This window comes from Epargyreus clarus, unplaced genomic scaffold, assembly GCF_041222505.1.
Source record: "Epargyreus clarus isolate Ecla_fem2 unplaced genomic scaffold, WU_Ecla_fem_2.2 ptg000031l, whole genome shotgun sequence".
Classification (NCBI taxonomy): domain Eukaryota; kingdom Metazoa; phylum Arthropoda; class Insecta; order Lepidoptera; family Hesperiidae; genus Epargyreus; species Epargyreus clarus.
In genome coordinates, this window is record NW_027332236.1 from 8,422,612 (window position 1) to 8,450,287 (window position 27,676).

Sequence of the window (27,676 nt, forward strand, 5' to 3'; positions counted from 1 at the left end):
TGCATTGTCGTATCTGTTAATGCTTGATATATAGGGAAAGGTATATTTTATTTCAGCTTACTTACCAATATCTGATTCGTATTATTCGTGTCTCCGGACGGATAAGGTGTGAACACAGCTAAAGCTATACAATTTGCGAATATAGTCGTCAATATCATATATTCGAAGGGTCTGATATATATTTAGGAAATTACTATTTGCGATAGAAGAATACTTTTAAAATGTACCTATTTGACTTGTTTTCTGACTCTCACTGATCAGCATGGTGAAAGATGCTAAACTTTAGAGCAGAGTTCCTATGCCAATGCCAGGAAGTAGAACCAGTATGGTTCAACCACCGGCCTAGTCATTTCTAGGGTTGACCAGTTTTTACGATTCCATGTTGATGCCGGCAGACTTACCTAAGAAGCATTTTAGTCCTCATGACCGGCAACATACCTATATTTGACCACCAGTAAAACTCCTTATATATATATATATATAATTGGTTGCAAATATCTATGCAGTGACCATATACCATCCACCACTACGTCTTCATCTTGAATTCAATTTTATAAAAAAAAAATAGTTTGAGTCACGTAAAGCTAGCAGAATTATAACAGAAAATGTTTACTACTGTTTGTAAGTACTAATTTCTATCCTGACTACGCGAATGTGCTAACAAAACATAATATTTACTTTGGAAGTTTCCTTGAAAAAGTTATTTCATACCAAGATCCATTATGATAAAGCGTACTCATATATTATAGAAGATATGTGGCAAATAAAAATGATTAATTTTACACATATTACGGAACTTATTACTCCACTCCTCCATTTTTCGTATGACGGTTAAATTTAACTTATTAGTTTTGGCTACAGAATGTTATGGAAAAATATTATGCCGACGGTCATCTACATAGTGGCATTTAGACCGGCTGTTCGCAAATGGTACTATTGCAAGATGGTAAAATCCTTATTAGCTAAACTGTCACAGGATACCATCACCACACCTATCTCTGCCTAGCATTGTCAAGACGCTTACACGAAATACTTCATCTTAAGTAAGTAATAATTAAGTATAAATATACTAGCAGCATTACACCTGTATGTTGGTTCCCTACATCTATCGCCATCGACCTATGAAGGTCTCTCTACTGGGCACGAGCCTTCTGACAGAGTATGAATATTACATAGTGAGTGAGTGAGTGTGTTTAATCTTCAGAGTCACAATGTGTGAATGTGTCATGGTCCATCGCGGAGACAAAGTGCGAATTGGTAGATGCTACTTCCTACTCCAAAAAAATATTAGGCTATTAGAAATAATAAAGTCTATATATTTTATAATAGGTAGCAACACTATTTTTGACGACCCGCGTGGCGGAGCGGTCACCATGCCGGTCTGACGCGCAGAGGTCCCGGATTCGATCCCCGGCCAGACAGATTTCTAAATGATGAATTTAGATTTCTGTTTCTGGGTCTGCGTGTTTGTGTATTTGTCTCTGTGTGTGTCCATAGCACCCACGACACAGGGAATCCTAGTGTGGGGCTGTGAATGTAGAAAGTGCTTTTTTAATTTTTGTATCTCGGTCTATAATGTAGTATACTGTTACTTAGTGTCCTTGCAAATTGCTGCATCGAAGAAGAATTAATTTTACTATTTCTAAACAATCGTTTTCAATTAGTAACCCGTAACCCAAGTTAAACTGTACAAATGTGACAAATAAGCATTCCATCTTCGTCTTTTAGTTTCAAAGGATACTTCCACTCAACGATATCATAACACAGTTTCCTAAGCGGGTTCTTCAACCCAAGGCAGAGCAAACTTCGCTTCGGCTTCACAGGCTGAGGCTTGCCCCGTGGCCTCTCCTTCTTCTTCGCCGCGGGCTGAGCAGCTTGGCCTGTGTCCGGGGCCTCCGCGTCTGGTGTCGTGGCCTCCGCTTGGGCTTCTGCTGACATTTTTGCCTAGAAAGAAATAATTGATTAAATATGTCTCAATGTAGCAATATTTTTGTTTATGATGATAGAAGTATTTGTGATTCAATACCGGAAGTTCCGCCACCACACCTATTGCTGACTAATCAGACTACACAGCTAGAATAAAGAACAGTAGCACTACCATGAGTTTACAAAAGTATTACTCGCTAGCGACTGCGTAAAATAAATGTATGAAAAATTGTACAGCGCCTCTGGTGGTTACTCGTAGAACTAAAATCCGTAGTGGCGTAACTCGATACGTAAAAAACCTATCGAAATCAAATCGCTAGCTAATGTCATTATGATCTATTGCCATACAAATTCGGTCCCATGAGTCATTAATTTGACAGACGTTGTCAAGAAATACCGTAACGATAGTAGTTATGTTATTCACTAGCAAAATGACAATAGTTTTCTATTTACAATTTCTATAGTGGCGTTTCTATGCCAACTCATGGTAGTGCTACAGTGGTATTTGCATTCTCCCAAACTGTAAATCCAATATGTAAGATGTTTTTTTTAATCTTTGGGGCAGTTATCCTACCTGCCCTCCTTGGATAAAACCTTGAAAGGGGGGAGGGTTTATAATAATTGTCTATAAAATTTGTCAGCAAAAAAATAACGGTTCACCTATTGGATTTCTCGCCAACGCTGAAGCGGAACTAGTGCTAGGAGCCTGGCCCCGCTAATACTGCCTAAGCTTCCGTCTAGAAATCGAGCATTTTTAGCTTTGTCTATACTTAGTAGGAAATAATGCTAGGAGTCTGATCAACTTTATATACAATTTCTTTTTTTTTTTGTTCACGATGGGGAAACCTTCAAAAGGTACCCGACGGCGTGGGAGCGACGCCGGGTTATGTGGGATTTTTACCGCACTAAAATGCCCCCGGTGCCCGTCCTCAACGCTTGTTGGAGAACTCCGGGATCTCCGACGGACCACACATACCGCCGTCCTTCCCGGGGTCGCTTGCTGGACGGTTCGAGCTCCCACTCTTGCCGCCTACAACCCCGAAACCCCCCTTTTAGTCACCTCTTACGACAGACAGGGGATACCGTAGCCCTATTCTAGTCCCGGGACTACAGGAACAGTCTTAGATACGACCTAGCTTCCGCCTAATAATCTAGCATTTTTGGCTCGTACATCTATTACCTTTAGTACCTTTGAACTGCACAATGCACATCTAACGTGGGATCACAAAGCAATATTTTTACGTACAACGCCATAAAATTGTTTTCGGAGCTTCAGCCGACTATTACGCGTAATTTGCATACTTTTACGACAAGCGATAAAGAACGAATAATTACGGACGTAAGAAATTGACGCAGTAATTGTTTTGGTATTCGCATGTCGGTATGTTATAGCTACGAATGTTTAGTCTGTTTTGTTTAGTTTTGGACAGTGAGTAATCGGTTTTTTCTTGTGAAAGTTAACTGCAATAGTGCGTTTGTAGTAGGGTTTAACTGGATACCTTTATATTTCCCCTCCCCCCAGATCTTTTTCTACTCTCGCATTTTATACTATTTAACTTTTGAACATTACAAAAATAAAATTAGACAATAAAGATTTTTACATGATTAAATGTAAAAAATGATTTAAACAAATGTTGGTTAATTATTTAATACTGAAGTCAGCAATCAACAGTTATATTTCGCTTGATCAAGATATAAAACCTGTTCAGTATTATAACATAAAACTCACGGCCAATTACGATGTTCTATATATTTTGAAGTAACTACATTCTACTCAAAATAGAAATAGACTTAAATAAAAATTTAACCTATCACTACTCTAGATTATAAACAATAAAACCTTAGATGAGTTCATTACCAACTAAGACATCAATATTATAGCAAACATGTGTGAACTACATAGTGAAGTGACGTCACAACTCATAACTTTATTTGTGAGCGCATCTGTGAACAAACGTAAATATTCTCATAAAGATTTAAATAACCATTTTGGATAGACTAATTAACAATATATTAAGTCATCAGTAGATCATAACAAATTAAAAAATTAGGATCTCTACGTGAAAAATTGAATACACGTCAAAAATTCAAAAAATTGAGATCTTTTCAAAATAGGAATCGAAAAGATTTAAATGGAACTATGTAGTTTTAAGTATACATGTTATTAGATGAGAACTATTTAGCATAGAACCATAAACTTTCGGTATAATAGGGTTGTCAAAAATATCAAAATTATATTTTAAAATTAAATTATTTTGTTTAACTGCTTGTCCGCTCTGAAGTTGTTGCGAGCAGGTGTAGTCATACAATTTGCTGTGGCGACGCGATTCCTTTTATACTCAGAGCGGACTATAGACAGGAAATAGAAATCTGTTTGCAATTTCAAAATTATTTCAAGCCTTTAAGCTTGCAAGATTATTCACGATACCTAAAGTGTTCTTCGGTCAATCCATCCGCTTTAACGATTATAGGACGGACAGACAGAAAGTTCTACTCAATATTTACTACGTAAAAGATAAAAGATAGATTACATTGGGTATTAAAACCTGCGTTTACAGCTTAACGGATTACTTGTAAGTGCCTATAAAGTATATTTGTGTTAAGTACTTACGATTTATAGGCAACATAATTCCTTATGGCTGACATGTAAGTTTTATATTACATATCCTCAGTATACTAGAGTAGGGCTCAAGTCTTTAATTATGGGAAACAAAATAGTTTTTTTGATGTGAAACATCTATAGCCGCACGTAAAACCGATTTCTGGCGACGCGTCGCCACGCTATACGATGGTATATATACAGTCTATATGCAGTAGTTACCGAAGTCACTGATTAAACGAATTAAGTAGTCACGATTTGAAATAAATTCGTAAATTTTTGTATTTAATGAAAATAAATGTTTATTCAATAAATAGTCATCGTTATCTGGAAAAAAATCGTAATATTTTATTTTATCATTATGACATATTTAGTTCCTATCACAATATGTTCTTTTCTGCATATTACTTTTACAAAATAATGTCGATGTTTCACATCTGCCAGGCGTCCCGTGACGGCTCACATTTTTTTCTATATAAAATAATAGTAGCAGACGACTATGCAGTCCATGTGATGGTAAGTGGCTACTGTCGCGCATGGACATCTGCAATCAACCTCAGGTAAGATTAGATTTCTACTTGAGGTCGGCTACAGACGCGCCGCTACCCCTGAGGACAAAGCCGGAACGCCTCAGAAAAATATGTCTCCCTTACCACATCCTTCAAACCAGAACACAGCGGAGCTTAACACTGTTATGAGGCAGAAACAAATGTAGCTGTAGTGCCGCCGGAGTCAAACCACAGAGGGTTCTACCACCTTTAAAAGTCAAAACCAGTCTAAAGAACTCTTCATCGTCTTCTAAATATATATAGCTCAAAGGTGACTGACTGACATAGTGATCTATCAAAGCACAGCCCAAACCACTGGACGGATCGGGCTGAAATTTGGCATGCAAGTAGAGGTTATGACGTAGGCACCCGCTAAGAAAGGATTTTGATCAATTCTACCCCCCCGGATCCCCTTGGGGATGAAAGTTTGTATAAATCTTCTTCTTCTTAGTTAATAATATTACTTCGTAACGCGAGCGAAGCCGCGGGCAAAAGCTCGTAAATTATAAAGAACTTTCTAGTATTAAATCATTAAAATCATTAATGTCCTTTATAGTGAGTGAAATAAAATGTGTTTAGTTAACTATACGTAATTTCCTTATATTAATAGCGCCTTATATAATACCTATTTGATGACGTCATACCAGCTCGTATTCCAACATACCACATGTATCCTATTTTAAAGTGATGTTTATGAAACTGTATCCTATCGAAAACTTTGTAAGCTCGTCCCCTATTGTCTAGACTTACATTGTATCCGTAGACAAAGGATGTATTTCAGCAGACGTCACGTTGGGTAATGGATCCCACCCAGCGGGGTACTATTTCCATGTTAGTTACAATCTTAAAAGCTACGGAAAAAGCTCATGTTCAACTATAGAAGAATTTTGTATACAAAATAGAAGAAGGATATGAGCATGGTGGTCACTGCTATGATTTTATGGTGGTAGAACTCCCAGTGGTTCAACTCCGGCGGCACCATAACCACACCTATTTCTGTCTATTAACAGCAGTGTTAAGCGCTACTGTGTTCTAATTTAAAGAGTGAGGTAAGGGAGACATACTTGTCCAAGGCGTTCCAGCTTAGTCCTCAGAGGTAACGACGCATCTGTGGCCGACCTCAGGTTGGAATCAAATCCTATCTGGGGTTGATCATAGATGTCCATTGGCAGCAGTAGCCACTTATCATCATCATCAGGTGGACGGCATGCTCGGCTGCTACTTGTATATGATAAAATATTCGGTAGCTTTTTAAAAATATTTCTATAACACACAAAAACATATATGAGGAACCACGAGTATCATAAGAATATTTTCTGTCCTTTTTAAATCCTTCGTAAAAAGACACCACGCTGTGTAATGGCCGTACACAGCGTGGCAACAGATCGTCGCTCGGTTTAAAAGCAATCTTGTTTACCCTCTGACAAATCGATAGGATAAGCATATATGAAAGATACTGGCTGAGTAGAAAGATATTTAGATTATTTTGACAATCTAGCTGAAATACGAATCAGCTATGTTCTGGAAAAATGATTGAACAGTCTTAAAGGTGATAGAACTGTCAGTGGTTCGACTCCAGCACCACTGCCACACCCTATTTCTGCCCTATAACAGCAGTGTTAAGTTCTGATGTGTTCTAGTTTAAAAGGTGTGGTAAGGGAGAAATGCTTTTTCGAGATATTTCAGATTAGATCTCAGGAGTAGACGTGCATCTGTGTCCGACCTCAGGCAGCAATTTAATTCTATCTCGAGTTGTTCCATGGACGGCAGTAGCCACATACCATCAGGTGGACTGCATGCTCGTCTGCTATTCTATATGATAAAATATTCCGTAGCTTTTACATAATATTTCTATCCATCCATCCATCCATCAGCCTTTTGAGGTCCACTGCTGGACATAGGCCTCCCCTAATTGGCGCCACTCCAACCGGTCCCGTGCCCTTTGAATCCAGCGGTTTCCCGCCGTCTTCTTCAGGTCGTCGGTCCACCTGGTCGGGGGGCGGCCTGAACTCCTTTTGCCTCCGCGTGGTCGCCACTCGAGGACCTTTCTTCCCCATCGGTTATCGGTCCTCCGAGCGATGTGGCCGGCCCATTGCCACTTCAGCCTGCTAATTTTGAGAGCTATGTCGGTAAGCTTAGTTCGTCTACGGATTTCATCATTACGAATCATGTCTCGTAGCGAAATACCAAGCATAGCTCTCTCCATAGCACGCTGAGCGACTCTGAGCTTTCGAACGAGGCCTACGGTAAAGGACCACGTTTCGGCGCCGTAGGTCATCACTGGCAACACACATTGCTCGAATAGTTTCGACTTCAGGCACTGAGGAATTTTGGACGAGAAGATGCTCCGTAATTTCCCGAACGCAGCCCAGCCGAGTTGGATTCTTCGAGTGACCTCCCTCTCAAAGTTGGACTTACCCATCCGGATCGTTTGTCCCAGGTAATTGTACTCGTCGACAACTTCGAGAGGAGTGCCATCAACAACTACCGGTACGGGTGTGACATGGACATTGGACATGATTTTCGTCTTGTCCATGTTCATCTTAAGACCCACCCGTTGTGAGGCACTGTTGAGGTCTCCTAGCATTTTACTGAGGTCCCTCAGCGAGTCTGCCAAGATGACTATATCATCGGCAAATCGAAGGTGTGTGAGGTGTTCACCATTGATGTTAACGCCAAGACCTTTCCACTCCATCAGCTTGAACACATCTTCCAACGCAGCGGTGAACAGCTTCGGCGATACGTCGTCGCCTTGTCTGACTCCCCGCTGCAATTGGATAGGGTTCGTCCTCTGGTCGTGTACTCGGACTGACATGGTGGCGGCTTTGTATACACACTTCAACACCTCGATGTACCTATAGTCGATCTGGCATCGCTGAAGGGACTCCAGCACCGCCCAGGTCTCGATAGAATCGAAGGCTTTCTCATAGTCCACATAGGCAACACATAGCGGCAGATTATACTCCTCGGTCTTCTGTATAATCTGCCGGAGCGTGTGTATGTGGTCCATGGTGCTGTAGCCTTTTCGGAATCCGGCTTGTTCGGGAGGCTGAAAGTCGTCAAGCCTGCGTGCAATACGGTTAGTGAGGACCCTCGAAAAGAGCTTATAAACATGGCTCAGAAGCGCAATGGGCCTGTAGTTCTTCAGTAGGGTTTTATCGCCCTTTTTGAAGAACAGTACCACTACGCTTCTGCTCCACGCTTCCGGGGTAGTTCCGCTATTGATCACGGAATCAAACAACTTTTGGAGCGCCACTAGTACGGGTTTCCCGCCAGCTTTTAGCAGCTCTGTTGTGATTCCGTCATCTCCCGGTGCCTTGTTGTTTTTAAGCTGTTTGAGAGCCCCTCTAATCTCGTACAGGCTGACTTCCGGGAGGTCCTCGGTGTAGTGTCGGGTCAGCTTGGCACGTTTGTCGTTCACCATCTTACGGGCTGGAACTCGTGCGGAAGTATACAGCTGTCCGTAGTAATTCTCGATTTCTCTCAGAACTTCGGGCTTAGACGAAACTATGGTGCCCGACTCGGTCTTCAACCTCGTCAACAGACTCTGCCCAATGCACAGATCTCCTGCGAACACTTTCGAGCCGCGGTTTCGCTCAATAGCGTCTTTTACGCGATTAGCGTTATAAGAACGCCAATCGCGTCGCCTACTTTGGGAGATCTGTTTATTTAGCAGCCTGTATTTCGACATTGAGGTTGGAGACTGCACACATAGTTCTCGTCTCTCCCGCATAAGACCGAGAGTATGCTCTGAGAGAACTCGAGACTTACCACCGGAGGGGGCCTTGAAGTACTTAGACCCTACCTCGTGGACAGTTGCTACAACCTGGGTGTTAATATCGTCCACGGAAACGCAAGAATCGAGGCACGCGAAACGGTTTCGTAACTCAATTTGAAAGTCTTCGGAGCCCTGGATCTGGACAGGTGTTGGGCGGAGCGTAGACTTCATTAGGCGTGACCGTTCGAGCTTAACGTTGATATTTAATGTGCCTCTTACCATCCGGTGATCACTTCCGGTTTTCACCCTGTTGATCACAGAGACATCATTAAATATGTGCCGTTTGTCTGCCAAAATGAAGTCTATCTCGTTCTTAACGGTACCATCGGGACTTATCCAAGTCCACTTTCGCTGTGCCTTCTTCTTGTAGAAGGAGTTCATCATAAAGAAGTCTTCCCTCTCCAAGAAGTTGGCAAGCAAGTGGCCTCGATGGTTTCGTTGTCCAACTCCAAAGGGCCCCACCTTCAGTTCGTCACCATTCCGCACGCCCAGTCTTGCGTTAAAATCCCCCATAACAACGGTATAATGGGTTTTTGAGGTATGTATGGCTCTACTTATGTCCTCATACATAACCTCAACCTCATCGTCTGGGTGTGTCGACGTCGGCGCATATACCTGTATGACCTTCAGCGAATACCGTTTAGATATTCTGAGTATAAGGTACGCTACCCTTGCCGACACACTGTCGACCGTTACCAAGTTGTTTACGAGGGATTTGTGGACGAGGAACCCGACACCTCCTTGAGACAGGTGTTCGCCCTCCCGGTGATAGAACAAGTTACCGGATTTAAGGATTACCGTGTCCTCCCCCTGTCTTCGGACTTCTGATAATCCTAAAACACTCCAGTTTAACTTGTCTATCTCTTCTTCCAGCTCCTGTATCTTCTCGTCGGTCCTCAGTGTCCTGGTATTGTATGTTGCCAGGTGCAGAAGTCGTCGTGTGTGGTAGCCGACTCTCTTCCGGGGATTCTTAGCACCCCCTGCCCCGCCGTTACCTTGGCCGCTACCATAGCCCGGAATAGCGGGGCCGCCGGGGACTGGGGGCCGTGGCTTTTCTGCACCTTTCATAGGGGGTTTATTGCCATAGTCACCGCGCCTGGCATGCGTGTTGGTGACCGCAGTGGGTGTTATTTATTTTACACAGGAAGATGCTGCTGCCCATCTCCTGGTATTGTCCCTTAGTCGACTCTTACGACATCCACGGGAAGAAAGGGAGTGGTGCTATTCGGGGCCGACACCACACGGCTTAATATTTCTATAACACACAAAAAATATATGACGAACCACGAGTATAATAAGAAGAATATTTTCTGTCATTTTTAAATCCTTCGTATAAAGACACCACGCTGTATAATGGCCGTACACAGCGTGGCAACAGATCGTCGCTCGGTTTAAAAGCAACCTTGTTTACTTATTTTTATCGCTCAAAAAGGATTTTAAACTATAGTAGCATTTATTAGTTAGATATGTTTTTAGTTTATTTTTAAACGCATACGGTTACATTTTACGAAAACAGCACAAGAAATACACACAAACAAACAGCATAAAAAAAGAATCTATAGTCCTATGGTCGATACTGACTCTAGCTTTCGATTCACATATTTGGCCTAGATTACAAAAAATCACACACTCTATCAGCGACCTCCATTTATGAACTTTCGCTTCCGTAGCTTATTAAAATAGTATTTCTATAACACACAAAAAATATATGACGAACCACGAGTATCATAAGAACATTTTCTGTCCTTTTTAAATCCTTCGTATAAAGACATCATGCTGTGTAATGGCCGTACACAGCGTGGCAATAGATCGTCGCTCAGTTTAAAAGCAATCTTGTTTACTTAATTTTATCGCTCAAAAAGGATTTTAAACTATAATAGTATTTATTAGTTAGATATGTTTTTAGTTTATTTTTAAACGCATGGATATCCTTGCAATTTTGAATATCATGTGGCACATTATTATTATATATATTTGGTGCTCTTCCGTAAAAGCTTTGACTGAATAAGTGTGTACGAGCACGAGCAGGCAATAATGTAAGTTTATCTTTGTGACGCGGTCCTGAATGGAACTGGAACTCTTTAGGGTTACTTTTTACGAAAACAGCACACAAAATACACACAAACAAACAGCATAAAAAAAGAATCTATAGTCCTATGGTCGATACTGACTCTAGCTTTCGATTCACATATTTGGCCTAGATTACAAAAAATCACACACTCTATCAGCGACCTCCATTTATGAACTTTCGCTTCCGTAGCTTATTAAAATAGTATTTCTATAACACACAAAAAATATATGACGAACCACGAGTATCATAAGAACATTTTCTGTCCTTTTTAAATCCTTCGTATAAAGACATCACGCTGTGTAATGGCCGTACACAGCGTGGCAACAGATCGTCGCTCGGTTTAAAAGCAATCTTGTTTACCCTCTGACAAATCGATAGGACAAACATATGCGAATGGTTGATACGCTGTGTAGAAAGATAGATTTTTCTAAAACTAGCGGTGAAATACGCTGAATTCTGGAAAAGTGACTTCACAGTAACGCTAGCAGGTATTAGATCCAGTTTAGTTAGTCAAGGAAGTTTTTTTTTATAATATAGGAGTATGCAGTCCACCGGATGGTAAGTGGCTACTGTCGCCTATGGACATCTGTAATCAACGCCAGATAGGATTTGATTCCTACCTGAGGTCGGCCAAAGATGTGCCGCTACCCCTGAGGACTAAGCTGGAAAGTTTCGGAAAAGTCTGTCTCCCTTACCACAACCTTCAAAACGGAACACAGCAGCGCCTAACACTGCTGTTATGACGCAGAAATAGGTGTGGCGGTGGTGCCGCCGCAGTCGAACCACAAAGGGTTCTACCACCTTCAAAGGGTATCACTGTTACACCTATTTCTGTGAAACAATTCTTGTTCTTTTAAGGGTCTGGATGCCTGCTGACTTACATATAAGACGATGTTCTTAGCCCTTAAGTGGTGTAACATTTAATCGGACTCGGGTAAAATGTTCCTGTTCTATATTCCCTCATTGGTCGGCGAATTAATTCAAGTCACTGTCAACATTTTATTTTGGACCTTAAATTAACCTGACAGTTGGATTTCCTTAAAAGTATAACATTGAATGTTTAATGTGATAATAAGGTCGCCTATACAGGCCACTACTGTCAGATGGGCTTGCTACAATGTTCTAAAAAGTTACAAAATTTTATATCCCACTGCTGCTGACTTTTTTTTGTTTACGAGGGGGAAAACCTTCAAAAGGTACCTGATGCCGTGGGAGCGACACACAGCGTTATGTGGGACTCTTACCGCACTAACCCCCCCCCCTCCCCCCGTGACCTCGGCTCTGCGTACAGGACTCCGGGATCTACAAAGGAACGCAACCGGTGTCCTCTTAGTGCGTTACCCCGTCAGGTTCCGCCCAGGTAAGCTTGACGCTCGTCACACCGTCTGCTGCGTACGACGGTATACGACCACATACACACATACCGCCGTCCTTCCCGGGGCTATTGACCGGGTGGTTCGAGCTTCCACTCTTGCCACCCGCGACCCCAGAAGCCCCCTTTTAGTCGCCTCTTGCGACAGGCAGGGGATACCGTAGCCCTATTCTTGTCCCGGAACAACAGGGATAACTGCTGTTGAATTAGGAACCAACCAGTGTCAGATATTCTCTAATCTAACGTTCTTTCTAAGACACTATGATGTTGGAGTTTACCGCAAAACCTCGACAAACGTTTAACTTCAACGAACATTTCAAGTTACAAGCAAAAAATACTACAAGCGCTTGCAAACTTACACAAACGAAGTCAAATGCTCTATCCACATGTTCGAATTTGCGACGGATTGGCAAACGTGCTGACGCTTACGATCTACGCCACAGAGCTACGAATACCATGTAGATCAACCATATCATTCACATTTCCCTCACGTACATACATTCAATGTAGTATTTACTATCTATGCAATGATATTTAATATGTATGAGAGCAATTGTCCCGCCATAATATATATTCATAAACTTTGGATTATGAATACAAAATTTCTGAGCGACAAAGTATATGAACTCATTCAGATGAAAAATAATTTGATCTGTCCCAACAAGGGCGCTTTTCAAAGTCATGAATATTTTGAAGGACATTTTTCAAAGTCAAGAATATTTTTATAGTAATGAGAAATAGTATTCAATTTTTTGTTTGACATAAGCAATCGGAGTTTTATGCATTTTAATATTCTGTTATTTATAAAACAAACATAATTATATTTATCTAATTTAATAAATGTAAACTAGTATGCAACATTAATTGTGCATGGTCCACTTTACCCCACGCCACCTTTTAGGGAGTAGGAAAATTCCATACAAGAACGACTGAACGTTTTCAACTTTTTTCCAGAGCTGCTTAATTGAAATTCAATTTCTTGCCAGGATTTCTGCAAAATATATTCCTACGAAAACAAAATTGAAATTTCAATTGGAGGAGCAGTGACCATCTAACCCCAATCTCCTCACCACCTAAAAGCTCTAAAAATACGCTTCAAATTAACCTCCTTTATTAAGCGTACAGACAAAACAGAACGCTCTATTATTACGGAGCTAATGTTAATGAACCCTTATCACCCCATGTTCCCCTTGGGCGGCATTTCGGGGTAATGCACCCTAGTGAATGAAGGCGCCGGCTTTGCTATATCTAAACAAATAAGTATAATTGTGTCTGTTATATCAAAATAGCTTGTTACTAAGTGCATATGAAAGCATAGTCGTAAAACTGCTAGTCCGCTCTGAATATAGAAATGAATCGCGTTGCCATAGCAAATTGTATGACTACATCTGCTCGCAACAACTTCAGAGCGGACTAGCAGTTTATCGTGGATTTCACTTACGTGTGTATGATTTAGAAGACAAACAGTTATAATTTTTTTATCTTTTTTTCTCCGGTTTATTTCTGAAGCGGCTGGACTGATTTTGACAAGACTTTTAATAGCAGTTGGCTGATATTATAAATAGTAACTTTGGCTGCCTTTATTTAAGAAAGTAATAAGGATTCCGCGCATAACAATTAAAACCCTTGACACATCTCGAGCATAACACGAGTGCAAGCACGGGGCTTAGCTCGTCTAATATACCTATAATAAAAATCATGAGATCCAATTAGGAAACAGTTCAAACAAATTAAATGAACTTTTTGAGAATGGGAATGGTTAGTTCGAAATTGAAAAATGGGAAACTTTTGAACACAGTAGGTTATGTACCCAGCAATGCAACAAAAGGATTGCCGTCCAATCATTTTTTTTAATTTTTGTCCAGAACAATATTTCAATTTTACCCAAATTCGATAGGCACTAGGACAATTCAGGTGATTTTGAGCAATACATACCCGCAGTGATAGCCTAGTGGTTAAGAAACTCGGCCTCTCGATCGAGGGGTCCGAGGTTCAAATCCCAGGCACGCACCTCTGAATTTTCAAAGTTATGTGCGTATAAGAAATTAATTATCACTTGCTAAACGGTGAAGGAAAACATCGTGAGGAAACCTGCATACCTGAGAGATTTATGAAAAAAAATCTCAAAGGTATGTGACCCGTGCCCAGCGGTTGGACAGTAATGGGTTGTTGATGATGAGCAATACGTACGTGGCTAAGTTGGAAAATTGAAAAAAAATCCGGAGCAACACAGGGTTATATGGGATTCTTACCGCACTTAAACCCCCCCGGTAGCCGTCCTCAGTGTTGCCAAGAGGACACCGGGATCTCCTACGGATCGCATGATGATAGTCCTGAGGGAATACCTCAGAAGGAAGTTCATTCCACATAGTTTATTTTTTTATTAATTTTCAGTATATGTTTATTTTGTCAATACGTAGTACGAAAAATACCGATTTCTTGTACAGGGCCCTCTTTTACTTCTATTTTATTGTTATTGTTTGTTTTTATAGCGGCAATAGCAGTATTACTGGACACTCAGTAAACAAATCAAATGTCTGTCTCTTACGGTTAAAACATAGAGCGAGACAGACAGACGGACAAACAGTGGAGGCTTAGTAATGGCGTTTTTACCTTTTGCGTACGGAACCCTAAAAACACTGTAAGATAATTTTATCTGTATCAATCCACAGTTGCAAACAATAAACGATAAATACATCTACCATTACAATAAAACATACGGGGTTATATTTAGGACTAACGTTTATACCGAGGGTTCCGTAAGAATAAATACGTTTAATAATTAATTTTTAAATTCCTCATCAACCCATTATTGTCCCAGTGCTGGGTACTCGTCTCCTCTCAGAACGAGAACGATTAGGCCATAGTCCTCACAATGTTTTTCTTCACCGTTTTAAGCAAGTGATAAATCAGAGGTGCGTGCCTAGGATTTAAAATTTTTGATGTGAAACATCTATAGCCGCACGTAAAACCGATTTCTGGCGTGGCGACGCATGCCGTGCACGCTATACGATGGTATATATATACAGTCTATATGCAGTAGTGTGTACGGTGTGGCGACGCGTCGCCATGCGCAATCGAATTCAATAAATAGTCATCGTTATCTGGAAAAAAATCGTAATATTTTATTTTATCATTATGACATATTTAGTTCCTATCACAATATGTTCTTTTCTGCATATTACTTTTACAAAATAATGTCGATGTTTCACATCTGCCAGGCGTCCCGTGACGGCTCACATTGTTTTTTAAATTAGTATCGTAGTGTAGTGTTAAGTGAACCCTAAAAACATTGTAATGTTATATGTACCAGCCTTCAATTCACGATAAATACGTAGATGTATTTATTTTCATTACAATAAAACATACGATGTTATATTTGGACTTGCGTTTCATTGCCACTCGGCTTTCCTTTCATCTTTCTTGGTTAAGCCTCGTGATGATACAGGTTTTATTATTACAGGAATGTTATTAAACAGAAATAATAATATGGTATGTTTCTTTGTTTATTTGTTTCAAGTATTCTCTTAAAGAACTGAAGGAATTTCAAAATTTATTGACTACTAGTCATGAACTTTATTTTGATCTTGTAGTTAAATATGTTGTTCTATGACAAGAGTCTAATCTCACAATGAGAAGTTATTAAGCCATCGTCCTTCATGATATCCCAGTAGGCATTGGCAGACTTCATATTATATGGCAGTTATCCGAACTGTGATGTGCTTGCTGATGACTGGAAGCTGATCATGTCTGTATGCTTGGAGTTCTGTGAGATATCTCTATGTTAGATCTGTCTAGTTAGTGTAAGTGGCCTCGACCGTTCTAAGTAGATCAATAAAATAAATAAATGAATATATCTTTGACATTTTTAAGTGTAGGTGTTCTACAAAAAAAAAACAATTACATAAGATTTCCTCACAATGTCTTCATTTACCATTAAAACTTTAAAATTAACCTAAAATTAATTTGTAAATTAGAAAAAATACTCTTGCGTGACTGGGAGTTGAACTCCGGAACTCTTGTAAGAGTTATTAGTTATTCTTTATTCTCTTTTTTATATTATTTTAATTGTTATAATGTTTTTGCTGTATATATTATTGTAACAAGTCTTGAAAATAAAAAAAATATTTATGCGAGAAACATTTAAGAGAAGCCTAAATAAATAATACTAGGCTCCTATTGCACTAATTTATGACTTATCAATTACACAATTATTATTATCACAAAGACAAATTTGGAACGCACCTTTTATATTATCCCTAGCTTCATCATCATCAACTCATTACTGTCCTACTGCTGGGCACGGGTCTCCTCTCAGAATGAGAAGGATTAGGCCATAGTCCACCGCGCTGGCCAAGTGCGTATTGGTAGACTTTACATACCTTTGAGATGTTTTTTTATGAATCTCTCAGGTACGCAGATTTCCTCACAATGTTTTCCTTCACCGTTTAAGCAAGTGATAATTAATTTGTAATTTCTAATACGCACATAATTTCGATAAATCAAAGTTGTGTGCCTGGGATTTGAACCTCGGACCCCTCGATCGAGAGGCCGAGTTTCTTAACCACTAGGCTATCACTGATTTTTCCCTAGCTTTATACCCTTTTAATCACAACACAGCGTCCACCACTATAAGACAAAAATAGGTGAAGTTACCTACTCGAGTTCCGCTTTCAATTTCCGAACCATAAACTGATTAAATCAGGTCATAAGAGCAATTTGTGTATTTATAGACCGGGTTCATGCACGTTGCATTCCGGTTATGGTGCTTGCGGCTTACGACTTACGGCACTCGCGGCTTACGCGGCTCTCGCGGCTTATACGGTTCTTGCGTTACACGGGTCGAGCGACTTATGCGGCTATGCTATTACGTGTAAAAATAGTCAGGAAATTCCGCAATTGAATTAAATGGAGATATTGAACCATAAGCTCTTCAAAAATCACAACTTGGAATAGGCATGCCCAGAGAAGGTATTTTCATAGTCAGAGCGCTATGTATGTTAGTGACTTATAGATGGGTGTCTTAACACGAAGATGCTGATAATCGTATATATCGATGAAGACATCGAAAGCGCATTATTGGCCCACTACTAGACTTGGACGAAAAGGATCTAAAGGGTGGTGAAACCTGTATGATTCTACCGGAGCTGTTATTGTTTCTAAGATTGCAGCAACAAACGAGCTTGCAGTATACCTGATAAGTAAGTGGTCACTATTGTCAATGGACATCTGTAAAGAACTTTTTATAGAACATGAGGTCTACTTAAAGTCAGCCACAGATTCGTTACTACTGCTGAAGAGTACGCTTGACTCGATAGTCAGCTGGCATCCACACCGTTTAAAAACGTAAGAACTGCTTCACGTTAGACATGAATTACATGCTTATACATAAACTGCATGCTCGTTTACTTTTTTTTATAATATAAGAGTAGCAGACGAGCATGCAGTGCACCTGATGGTAAGTGGCTCCTGCCTCCCATGGACATCTGTAATCAACCCCAGATAGGATTAGATATTCCTACCTGAGGTTGGCCACAGATGCGCCGCTACCCCTGAGGACTAAGCTGGAACGCCTCGGAAAAGTCTTTCTCCCTTACCACACCCTTCAAAACCGAACACAGCAGCGCCTAACACTGCTGTTATACTTCCATAAATGAACGAAACATTTAGACATTAGATAATGAAATAGAGAATTAACTCCATACATGAAGCGTACTCGTATGCCCAAAGTTATAGCGATCTACGTCAAAGTCGCTACATAAAATCCAATACGTACACCGGTCTGTCTGTTTTGCATATAAGCAAACAAACATTCTCGATGAGTCTAGTGTTAGATCTAGTTAAAAATAGGTCAACACAAGAGCTAACCTGATAGTATCGTGTTCTGACGTTGTGTAGAAGCTAAACTGTTTATTAGCTTTGAAGTCGGTGAATGGCATAATAAAAGAATCAGGTATTAGTTTGTATATCTGTACCAACTACTGCAAGATAGTGCTGTGCAAGATACTGGAGCTAATGCTTTATTAATTATATGTAAAAATAATGGCATTTAAAAAAAATGAATAATTATTTTTAAAATTAAAAAAGACAAACCCACTGAGTTTCTTACCGGATCTTCTCAGTAGAGGTCGCGTTCCGATCCGGTAGTAGTTTAAGAAAATATTGTAACTGACAATTTGTAAGTGCCGCCGTTGGCCTATACAAAATAAATATATTTCATTTCATTTCATTTCATTTCACCCTTACCATGAGTTTTTACGTTTTGACAAACATGATTGTTTTGGTATTTGTTTACGTATTTGCCCATACAATTTTCAATCAGCGCCCATAGCGGATTGTATCAGAACTATAGTGTCAGTAACGTAACATTAAATGTCTAAATTGATAAAATGGCGCTTTTTGTTTTGTCTCTCTTTTTTTGCGAACATGTGATGGAGACAAAACGTTACGTTTACTCAGTCTACTGAAGCAAACGGAACAGAATAATGGATTGAGTAAATGTAGCGTAAAATTGTGGGATGTTTTGAAAACTCATGGTAAGGGTACTGACTAGGTTTTTACCCGCGGCGTCGCTCGCCGTCAGTGGTGACAATAGTTGCTTTTATCTATCCCTTGAACAGTACTTTTTTAGTATAAAAGTTATCCTATGTCCTTTTCTGGACCCATGACAACGTGTGTACAAAGTTTCATGACAATCGTTTTGATAGTTAAGGCGTGAAAACGTAACAAAGGAACAAACAAACTTTCACATTTTTAATATTAGGAAGGATGCTGTGGGATTTGTTACTATCGCGATCGTGAAATAACCTATGTGTCTGTGCATTGTGTAAGAAATAATGTCATCAAACCATTACTGTCCCACTACTGTATCACTGCTGGATACGAATCTCTTCTCAGAGTGAGGGATTAGACCATAATCTACCGCGCTGGCCAACTGCGGATTGGTAATTGGTCAGCAAGGTATAATAATCTAATTGGATCTAAAAATCAGAGCCCTGAGATTTGAAACCCCTGTATAGGCCGAGTTTCATTGTTTCGATTAATGTTTATCTTTATATATATATTTCTTATGTGCGTGTGTATATCACTGAACTCCTCCTAAACGACTGGATTGATTATGATGAAATTTGTTGTGTGTGTTCAAGGGGACTTGAGAATGGTTTAGATTCACAATTTAGTCCGTGGGAAAAAGTTTTTTTAATTAAGTAGTTGTTGATTTTGGAATGTTTCACATTGGATTCGACAGACTTCGCTACCATCGCAGTTTCAAATATTGTATCTATTTTAAAAACCCGTAAGTGATAAGGTTTGTTCACCCTTAACATTTTTTTTATTTATATGGCAACACAACGTTTGCCGGGTCAGCTAGTTTAGCAACATATGAGTAGCAGAAAAGCATGCAGTCCACCTGGTAGTAAGTGGCTACTGTCGCCCATGGACATCAGTAATTAACCTCACATAAGATTAGATTCCTACCTCAAGTTGGCCACACATGCGCCGCTACCCCTGAGGACTGAGCTGGAATACCTCGGAAAAGTATGCCTCTACAACGTATAATTGTGGTAATTAAAACGATTTCTGCATTTTTCAGTTTCACTGTAGTAAAAAAAATCTATACAGAGAAAATGGAAAAGCTATCTGAGTATGAAGTCTCAGGCTGAAGTATTCGTTTCAAGTTTATGTATACTTAAGCAAGTTTACTTGATTAGAAATAGCTTTTAACCCTTTTGTCTATTGACCTTATTTTAACTAGGGCAAGTTCGGATTAATAGGGACGGAGAATCGTAAATTTCCTAATATCTTGTTTAAAGACTTTATTAGACACTTTTTTATATATATACTAATATTATAGAGAGGAAAACTTTGTTTGTTTGTTTGATTGCAATGAATAGGCTCAAAAACTACTGGACCGATTTTAAAAATTCTATCACCATTCGAAAGCTACATTATCCACGAGTAACATAGGCTATATTTTGTATGAAATATATTTGATAAATAGATTTTGAGGCGGTACAAAGTTTTCCGGGTCAGCTAGTATGTAATGTAGGAGTAGCAGACGAGCATGCAGTCCATCTGATAGTAAGTGGTTACTGCATGTGCATATGTAATCAATCACAGATAAGATTAGTTACCATCCTCAGGTCGGTCACTAACACGCCGCTAACCCTGAGGACTAAGCTGAAACGCCTCAGAAAAATATATCTCCCTCACCACATCCTTCAAACCAGAATACAGCAGCGCTTAACGCTGCTGTTATGAAAGAGAAATGGGTGTGGCGGTGGTGCCGGAGTCGAACCACAAAGGGTTCTACCTTTAAATCTGGTATCTTCGGCGAACCATTTACATACAAACCACCCACACATCTTTATGTGTAAAAACACTTATCCTTTTGTAGGCGTAATCCTTTCAACAAAAACATTGTACAAACAATTCGAAAGCTCCACTAATAAGGTATCGTATAACGATAACGTAGCCTGCAATATATTTCAAAGTCGGTCATAGTCATAGCAGTTTGTTTTCGCTTCGCCGATACCTTATCAGGTTACATCGTAATTGGAGGTTATATCGATCTTGTGTTATCTAGAAACTGATAGAACCTACATGTGTTAGGAAAAGTTTTGATAAAACTTGTCGGGTGAAAAGTAATGTTACATTTACTTTCAATTGAAGTTTAAGGTTGAAAGTTTTCCTTCAACGGCGGAAACCTTACCATCAGGCGGACTGCAAGTGGTGATGGCCAGTGGTTAAGAAACGGTTTTATCATTCGAGGATCCAAGGTTCAAATCCCAGGCACTCTGAGTTTTCAATGTGCGTATTAGAAATTGATTATCACTTGCTTAAACGGTGAAGGATAACATTCTGAGGAAACTTGCACTCCTGAGAGTTCGAAAAAACATCTGAAAGGTATATGAAGTCTACCAATTCGCTTTTGGTCGGCGCGGTGGGCTATAGTCTAAATCCCTCAGTCTGTGAGAAGACCCTAGCCCAACAGTGGGACAATAATAGTTGATGACGTATAGCGATCTTCGTGTGACTGTTTATTAATCTAAACCAAATCCCTGGCTGGGTTCGAACCTCGGACCCGACGATTGAGAAGCCTTGTTTCATCCCCTAGGCTCAATACTTGCTTTTGTTGCATAAACTTATCACGTTTAACGACATTATTATATTGAGAAGAAAAGCTCTGCCGCGAACCAACAAACGATCAGATAGAGCTTCCTCGCCACGTCACTAGAGTACCAAATTAGCCGCCCTTGACCACGTTGCCAGGTAAACACGACACATTTGCATCTTCTCAGATGTGGGTTACGCTATATAATATATTTTGTATATTCTTTTTTTTTATTCTAAACTACATATGACCGCGAAAGTCCGCCGAATCCGCGATCCGTAGTCTGGTTTTTTAGAGACGAAAATATTACCTACCGACTCTTTGACAAACTGAAAAACGAAGGACGCGGCTACGCCAATGCCTCTGTTATGGGGGTTAGAAAATGGGCATAGCGGTCCCGTATCCTACGCCCGGTTTTTGGGCTGCGGATTGGAAGGTCTAAGGATTTCTCTCTTTCCCTCTCCACAGCCTTCTTCTGCGAGATTTTACAACTTAAATATGAACTTTAGACCTTTTCCTATGCACTGTCCCAAAAAATAGTAGAAACGATCGACATTAAAGTTAAATAATCGTGGTTTGTGCTTTATAAAATTGTATCGGCATCAAGATAAAATCGCTATCTATTTAGGTACAGCCAAGTCCAAAAGCAGATGAACATGTTAAGGTTTCTAAAATACGTATACATCTAAGCGTTCACAAGTAGCTGAACAATATTAGCACCATAATTACATGAACGTCGTAAACTTTCAAAAGTAGATGAAAGCTACATTGTCAAAAGTAGCTGAACAATGACATATTAGTGACGTTAGCTATTTTGCACATATCGGTAAATATCTAATTTTGAAGCTTTATGACATCCATCTAATTATGATGCAAGGGTTGTTCAGGTATGAAGGTTTTGAAGGTGGTAGAACCCTTTGTGGTTCGACTCCGGCGGCACCACCGCCACACCTATTTCTACCTAATAACAGCAGTGTTAGGCGCTGCTGTGTTCCGGTTTAATGGGTGTGGTAAGGGAGACAGACTTTTCCGAGGCATTCCAGCTTAGTCCTCAGGGGTAGCGGCGCATCTGTGGCCGACCATAGGTGGGAATATCTAATCCTATCTGGGGTTGATTAAAGATGTCCATGGGCGGCAGTAGCCACTTACCATCAGGTGGACTGTATGCTCGTCTGCTACTCCTATATTATAAAAAAAAGGTATTTATGAACACTTGGGTGCATACACCCAAGGGTAATTTTGAAACCTTAATCTGTTCATCTACTTTTGAAGCTGACTGTGCTTAAAAAAATATACTTTAATTCACACCCCACAGAATCGTTCATAAAAATATAGCCATTAGGGTTACCGTATCATTGACGAATGCTAACAAGTCCACTTGAGGTTTTCTGCTTACAAGCATTTCTGCGCCAGAGCTCCTACGCTCTTTGGTTCTCTGATTTCCAAAAGCCATGACTCATGTTTAAATGCGTTTAATGAAAATATTATAAGGAAATCTTACAGAATGTTATCTCAAAATTGTTTCAATGTTTTCAAGTGTTTGAAACACAAAATATATCAACATAAATTTTCTCATTGTGAAAACAGATGCTCTGTAGTGGGAACGCAATTTAATCACGACACAAATACTTAGTAACATTTTGTTTTCTTGAAGATAAGGATAAATATTCAAGAAAACAAAATACATTATTAATAACATATTAATAAGCACAGTAATATTCTAAACATTGTTATGACTCTAGGGATGGGCACATAAAATTATTATCATAACATGACTTTTTTTAGGTTTATATTTTTGTAGTATTTTAGTTACAAAAATTATTTATTAAATTTTTATCTGTATATTTAAAACGATTACAAAGGGTTTTATCTTCTATAACATGACGACGTGAAATCTTAATTAATTTAGATTATACATAGTTCAATTGTATATTTTTTATATCATTGTCATAGTCTGGGTTTCTGTATACCTACCAGGGCCGGATTTAAAGGAGGGCAACCAGGGCGGCAGCCCAGGGCGGGGGCCACCACAAAAGAGGGGCCCCCACAATAGAGACGTCGGATTTTTTTTTTAATTCCGACTAGTAAACACTAGTAAAAAATATACATAAATATCTTTTCCTTTGATATTTTTTTTCGCTGTTTTACCTTTATCTACAGTACTTTGTACAAACATGACTACTAGAAGAATCTACTTGCGTTTGACAATAAAATGTTTATTGAAAAACTCAACTGAAAAAAAACATTTTATTCGGAAAATAATTTGGGGCCACAAGGCCTCCACTCCTTTGTTGCCCCAAGGTCTCTAGACCACTAAATCCGGCCCTGATACCTACAATGTGTGTTTGTTTATGTCATAGGAAAGCCTAGTGTGGAGCTATAAGCCTAGACAACGTTTTTGAAGCGATTTTTAATGTTTTGATTTACATATATTCAAATCAAATTAAATCGAAAATGTTTGATTCAAAGTATATTCTGTACAGAACTTTTTGAACTTCTATATATCTATCATATTTAATTTCTTTTATGTTTTTTTTTTACTTAACCTGCAAGTAGTCTATACCTTTAATTATAGTGGCATTAAGCTAGCCCCTTATGTGTTTTGTTGTATCTAATCTGTATAAATGTACATTATGTTGGTGTTCAATAAATAAAATAAAAAAAAAATAAAATCACTTCACAAGGTGTTTTGTTATGGAGAAGAAGCGGTGAAAGAAACTCCGTAACACACCTACCTTTTGCTATAAACTTTAACAGAGTAGGACAATTTCAATACTAGGGCCGTAAAAGTACGCGTTACAGCAATATATCCCCTATTCGACAGTAATAAAGCCGTTAATACCATGTTTTAAATAAAATTTAAACTTGGAATAGATTGAAACTCTAACGTAAACACTTTCATTCATGTTTGACGTAATACTGGAATGAAAAGTCGGTTATTTACAAAATTATTCCAATTTTGGAATCGCATCGGAATGTATGACGTCAGCAAGGTCGGATACAAAATTTTAGAATGTTATGTCAAAATAAAAAAGTAAAGTAATTTTTTTTCAACCATAAATTTTTATGATCTTATGTCTATGGTAGGTTCATACTGTTTTTTTAAGAATTAACGTACGTTATCGTAATTATTATTTTTGATTACCTCAGAAGACGTAAATATAGTCAGACATGTAGTAAGACGTCCAAATAAATTAAAAGTGTTGATCCCAAAAAACGTATCTAGACCGCGCTATATAAATTACGAAAGCATATGAATCGATTCGTTTATAGGAAAATAGAGTGGGTGTGGCAATAAAACAGAAATAACAAGAATAGACACACCTAGGCATTAGAAAAACACCCTGAATTTCACTCACCTGGCTGTTTGCAATCCAAAAAAAACACTGGCCTTACATCACTACGCACGCTGTGCGGATAAAAAAAAAGTGATAGCACAAAATACCGCGAAAATAATTGTCTTGGCGGTCCGAGGTCGCTGTATGTCACCGAGCGCTTTCGGGTGCACTAGGCAATTTAAACTCACTATTTTTAAACATTATCCTTCCGATCACAGTTTTGAGCACATAATAGACGCTTGATTGAATAGTTACGGAATGCCGATGGGCGAAATGTTTTATTTTTAAATTGTGAACGCTGGCTGGGCGCGCGCGTCCGCGGAAAGCGAAGCTCGAAATTCGAATTTAGGTTAGAATCGCGGGTTATGGCGTCACGCACACATGCGCAGTGCACGGTGTTTGTACACGCGCAAAGAGTATACTACTTTCAGAAAGGTAACGACGTGGAATTTTGATGTAATGAAAAGTTAGTTATAATGAGGGACCTTCTATTTATCGTTCTGTATTGTTTATATACGAGTATATTACCAATTGTGAAAGTTATCAGTAAGACCTACAGATTAATAAGATTCTAATTCATAACTAATTACCTACGCTAATATTAATGATAAATTTATATACTAAGCTAACCACTTCAAAAGTTCGTGTTTTACTTACTAATCTATAGTTTTACTATAACTACTTTGGGAATAAATCTAACACGATAAATATCGATCTAACACGAATCTGACTTATAAATGACTTTAAGCAATGACGCAATTAAATATAGGTGGCCGACCTACGCATATAATAAGGTTGTGATTCGACTCCGGAGGCTCTATCGCCGCACTTATTTCTGCCTAATAACAAGTGTTAAGAGCTGCTGTGTTCTGGTTTGAAATCACACCTGTTGAACAGTGTAGTATGGGAAACTGAGTGCTCAGGGGTACCCATCCGGGCTCTACCGCAGGGTCTTATCGAGGTTAATTACATAATATATCTTTTATCATCATGTAGAAAACTCGTTAACTACTTTTTATTAGAATTATTTATTTATTAGAATTTGAATAAACTTACGAAATTTTTGGAATTACATTATGCTGGTAAAAACATACCCTGCTATGACAGATAAAAAACTGGACACCAAAATATGACTCACTAGTTGCACCTAACATATTATACCGATTTGCCTATCTGCGTCCACCCAAATCTTTGCTACCCAGCACACAGCCAAAACGCACGTTCTTCTGGCAGACTCAGCGGCGTTTACGTAGATTGCAGTAATATTACTGAAAATACGCGAGATGACTCGCCTCAGGGTACTGACGAGCGAACTGACCTCATGATGTCAGGCAGCCACAATTGTAATTACTTACTTATTAGTCTTATTATCGTACATGGGAAACAGATAAGGGCCCGTTCTTGTGGCAGACTCAGAGTTTACGTAGATTACAGTAATATAACAGAAAATACGCGAGATGACTCGCCTCAGGGTACTGACGAGCGAACTGACCTCATGATGTCAGGCAGCCACAATTGTTTATTACCCTACATGGGAAACAGATAAGGGCCCGTTCTTGTGGCAGACTCAGAGTTTACGTACGAGTAGATTACAGTAATATAACTGAAAATACACTTATTACCCTACATGGGAAACAGATAAGGGCCGGTTTTTCTGAGACGCAGCGGCGTTCACGTAGATTGCAGTAATATTACTGAAAATACACGAGATGACTCGCCTCAGGGTACTGACGGGCGAACTGACCCCATGGTGTCAGTCACCACATTGAGAGTCAGAAAGAATTGTAATAACCTTACATGGGGAAGAGACAAAAGACCCTACAGTGATAGCCTAGCAATGAAAGCCTAGTCATCAGAAACTTGGTCTCTTGATGAAGAGTTCAAAGGATCGAATCCCAGGTACGCCCGTTATTATTCATAGTCATATTATAAATCAATTATCACTTGCTAAACGGCCAACGTCTAACGTCAACCATATATTATGTAAGTAAGGTAATACTTCCTAGGAAAGGAGAATATCTGATTTAGCTGTGGGATGGACCATCAATCCATCACACGGGTAAACACGACTCTTTTCCTAAAATACAATGAATCATTATAAATGTAGCTAAAACTTAAAATTTAATTATTGTTTCAAGTAAATATTATAAGATACAAACGAACAAAACAAACACAAAATTTCAAAGTCAAAAGCCTTTAGGTACAGGTATAAAACAAACATTGTACAGACAACACAAAATCGAACCCAAGACTGTTAAGACAGAATAACAATACCTAATGTATCACCTTTTTAAAAACAGTATCGAACATTTCTTTCAGCACTGACTCACTTTGATTGGCGTGGATCGGGAGATAAATCTTTGAAGCATAAACAGTTGATGTTGATGACCCGTGGAGCGTAGCGGTCAGGACTACACGTAGTTCCGGGTTCAATCCCTAACCTTTCTAAATGATGAATTTGGGTATGTTCTGGGTCTGAGTGTTTGTCGTCATTGTGTGTCTAAGATACGTAATGTTGTACTGGTTATGTGTGTGAAAAGGTTTAAAAATGCTTAGTGTAAATAAATTATGTACCTATCTGAATATATGTTTCTATAATTTAGATAAGTTACAATCACCAAATAACAGTATGTTATGTTTAAAATTAATTAAATACCTGGATATTTCTTCTTTTTAGTCACATAACCCTATTAAATAAATGGCTTAAGGATCAGCCAGCCAGTTCATTAAATGTTCTATTAGACTGTACGGCTGAATATCTATAAGTTAATTAATTAGTTAATTAAGCTACTCGGCTGTTTATTTCTAAAAGTCCTCAAAACGATTAGAAGTTTTTTTACGAAAACTAATTACGACTATTATGTTTCATCTATAAAAATATGTTTTGACAAAAATCAGATGAACACTAAAATCACGCAACCGGATCTCGTAC

At 39.1% G+C, this 27,676-nt stretch overlaps 1 protein-coding gene across 1 annotated transcript in view; it reads right to left on the minus strand.

Annotated features, from left to right (window-relative positions):
* The window catches only part of LOC140754691 (muscle calcium channel subunit alpha-1), a 69,383-nt gene extending 44,356 nt beyond the window's left edge, over positions 1-25,027 (minus strand). The window contains exons 1-3 of the mRNA XM_073089731.1: positions 24,766-25,027; positions 1,742-1,944; positions 66-171 (exon numbers count right to left, since the gene is read on the minus strand). Of these exons, the coding sequence (XP_072945832.1) occupies positions 66-171; positions 1,742-1,938 (303 nt within the window). The 5' untranslated portion in view covers positions 1,939-1,944; positions 24,766-25,027. The remainder of the gene's footprint in view (positions 1-65; positions 172-1,741; positions 1,945-24,765) is intronic.
* Between the last annotated feature and the right edge of the window lie 2,649 nt (positions 25,028-27,676).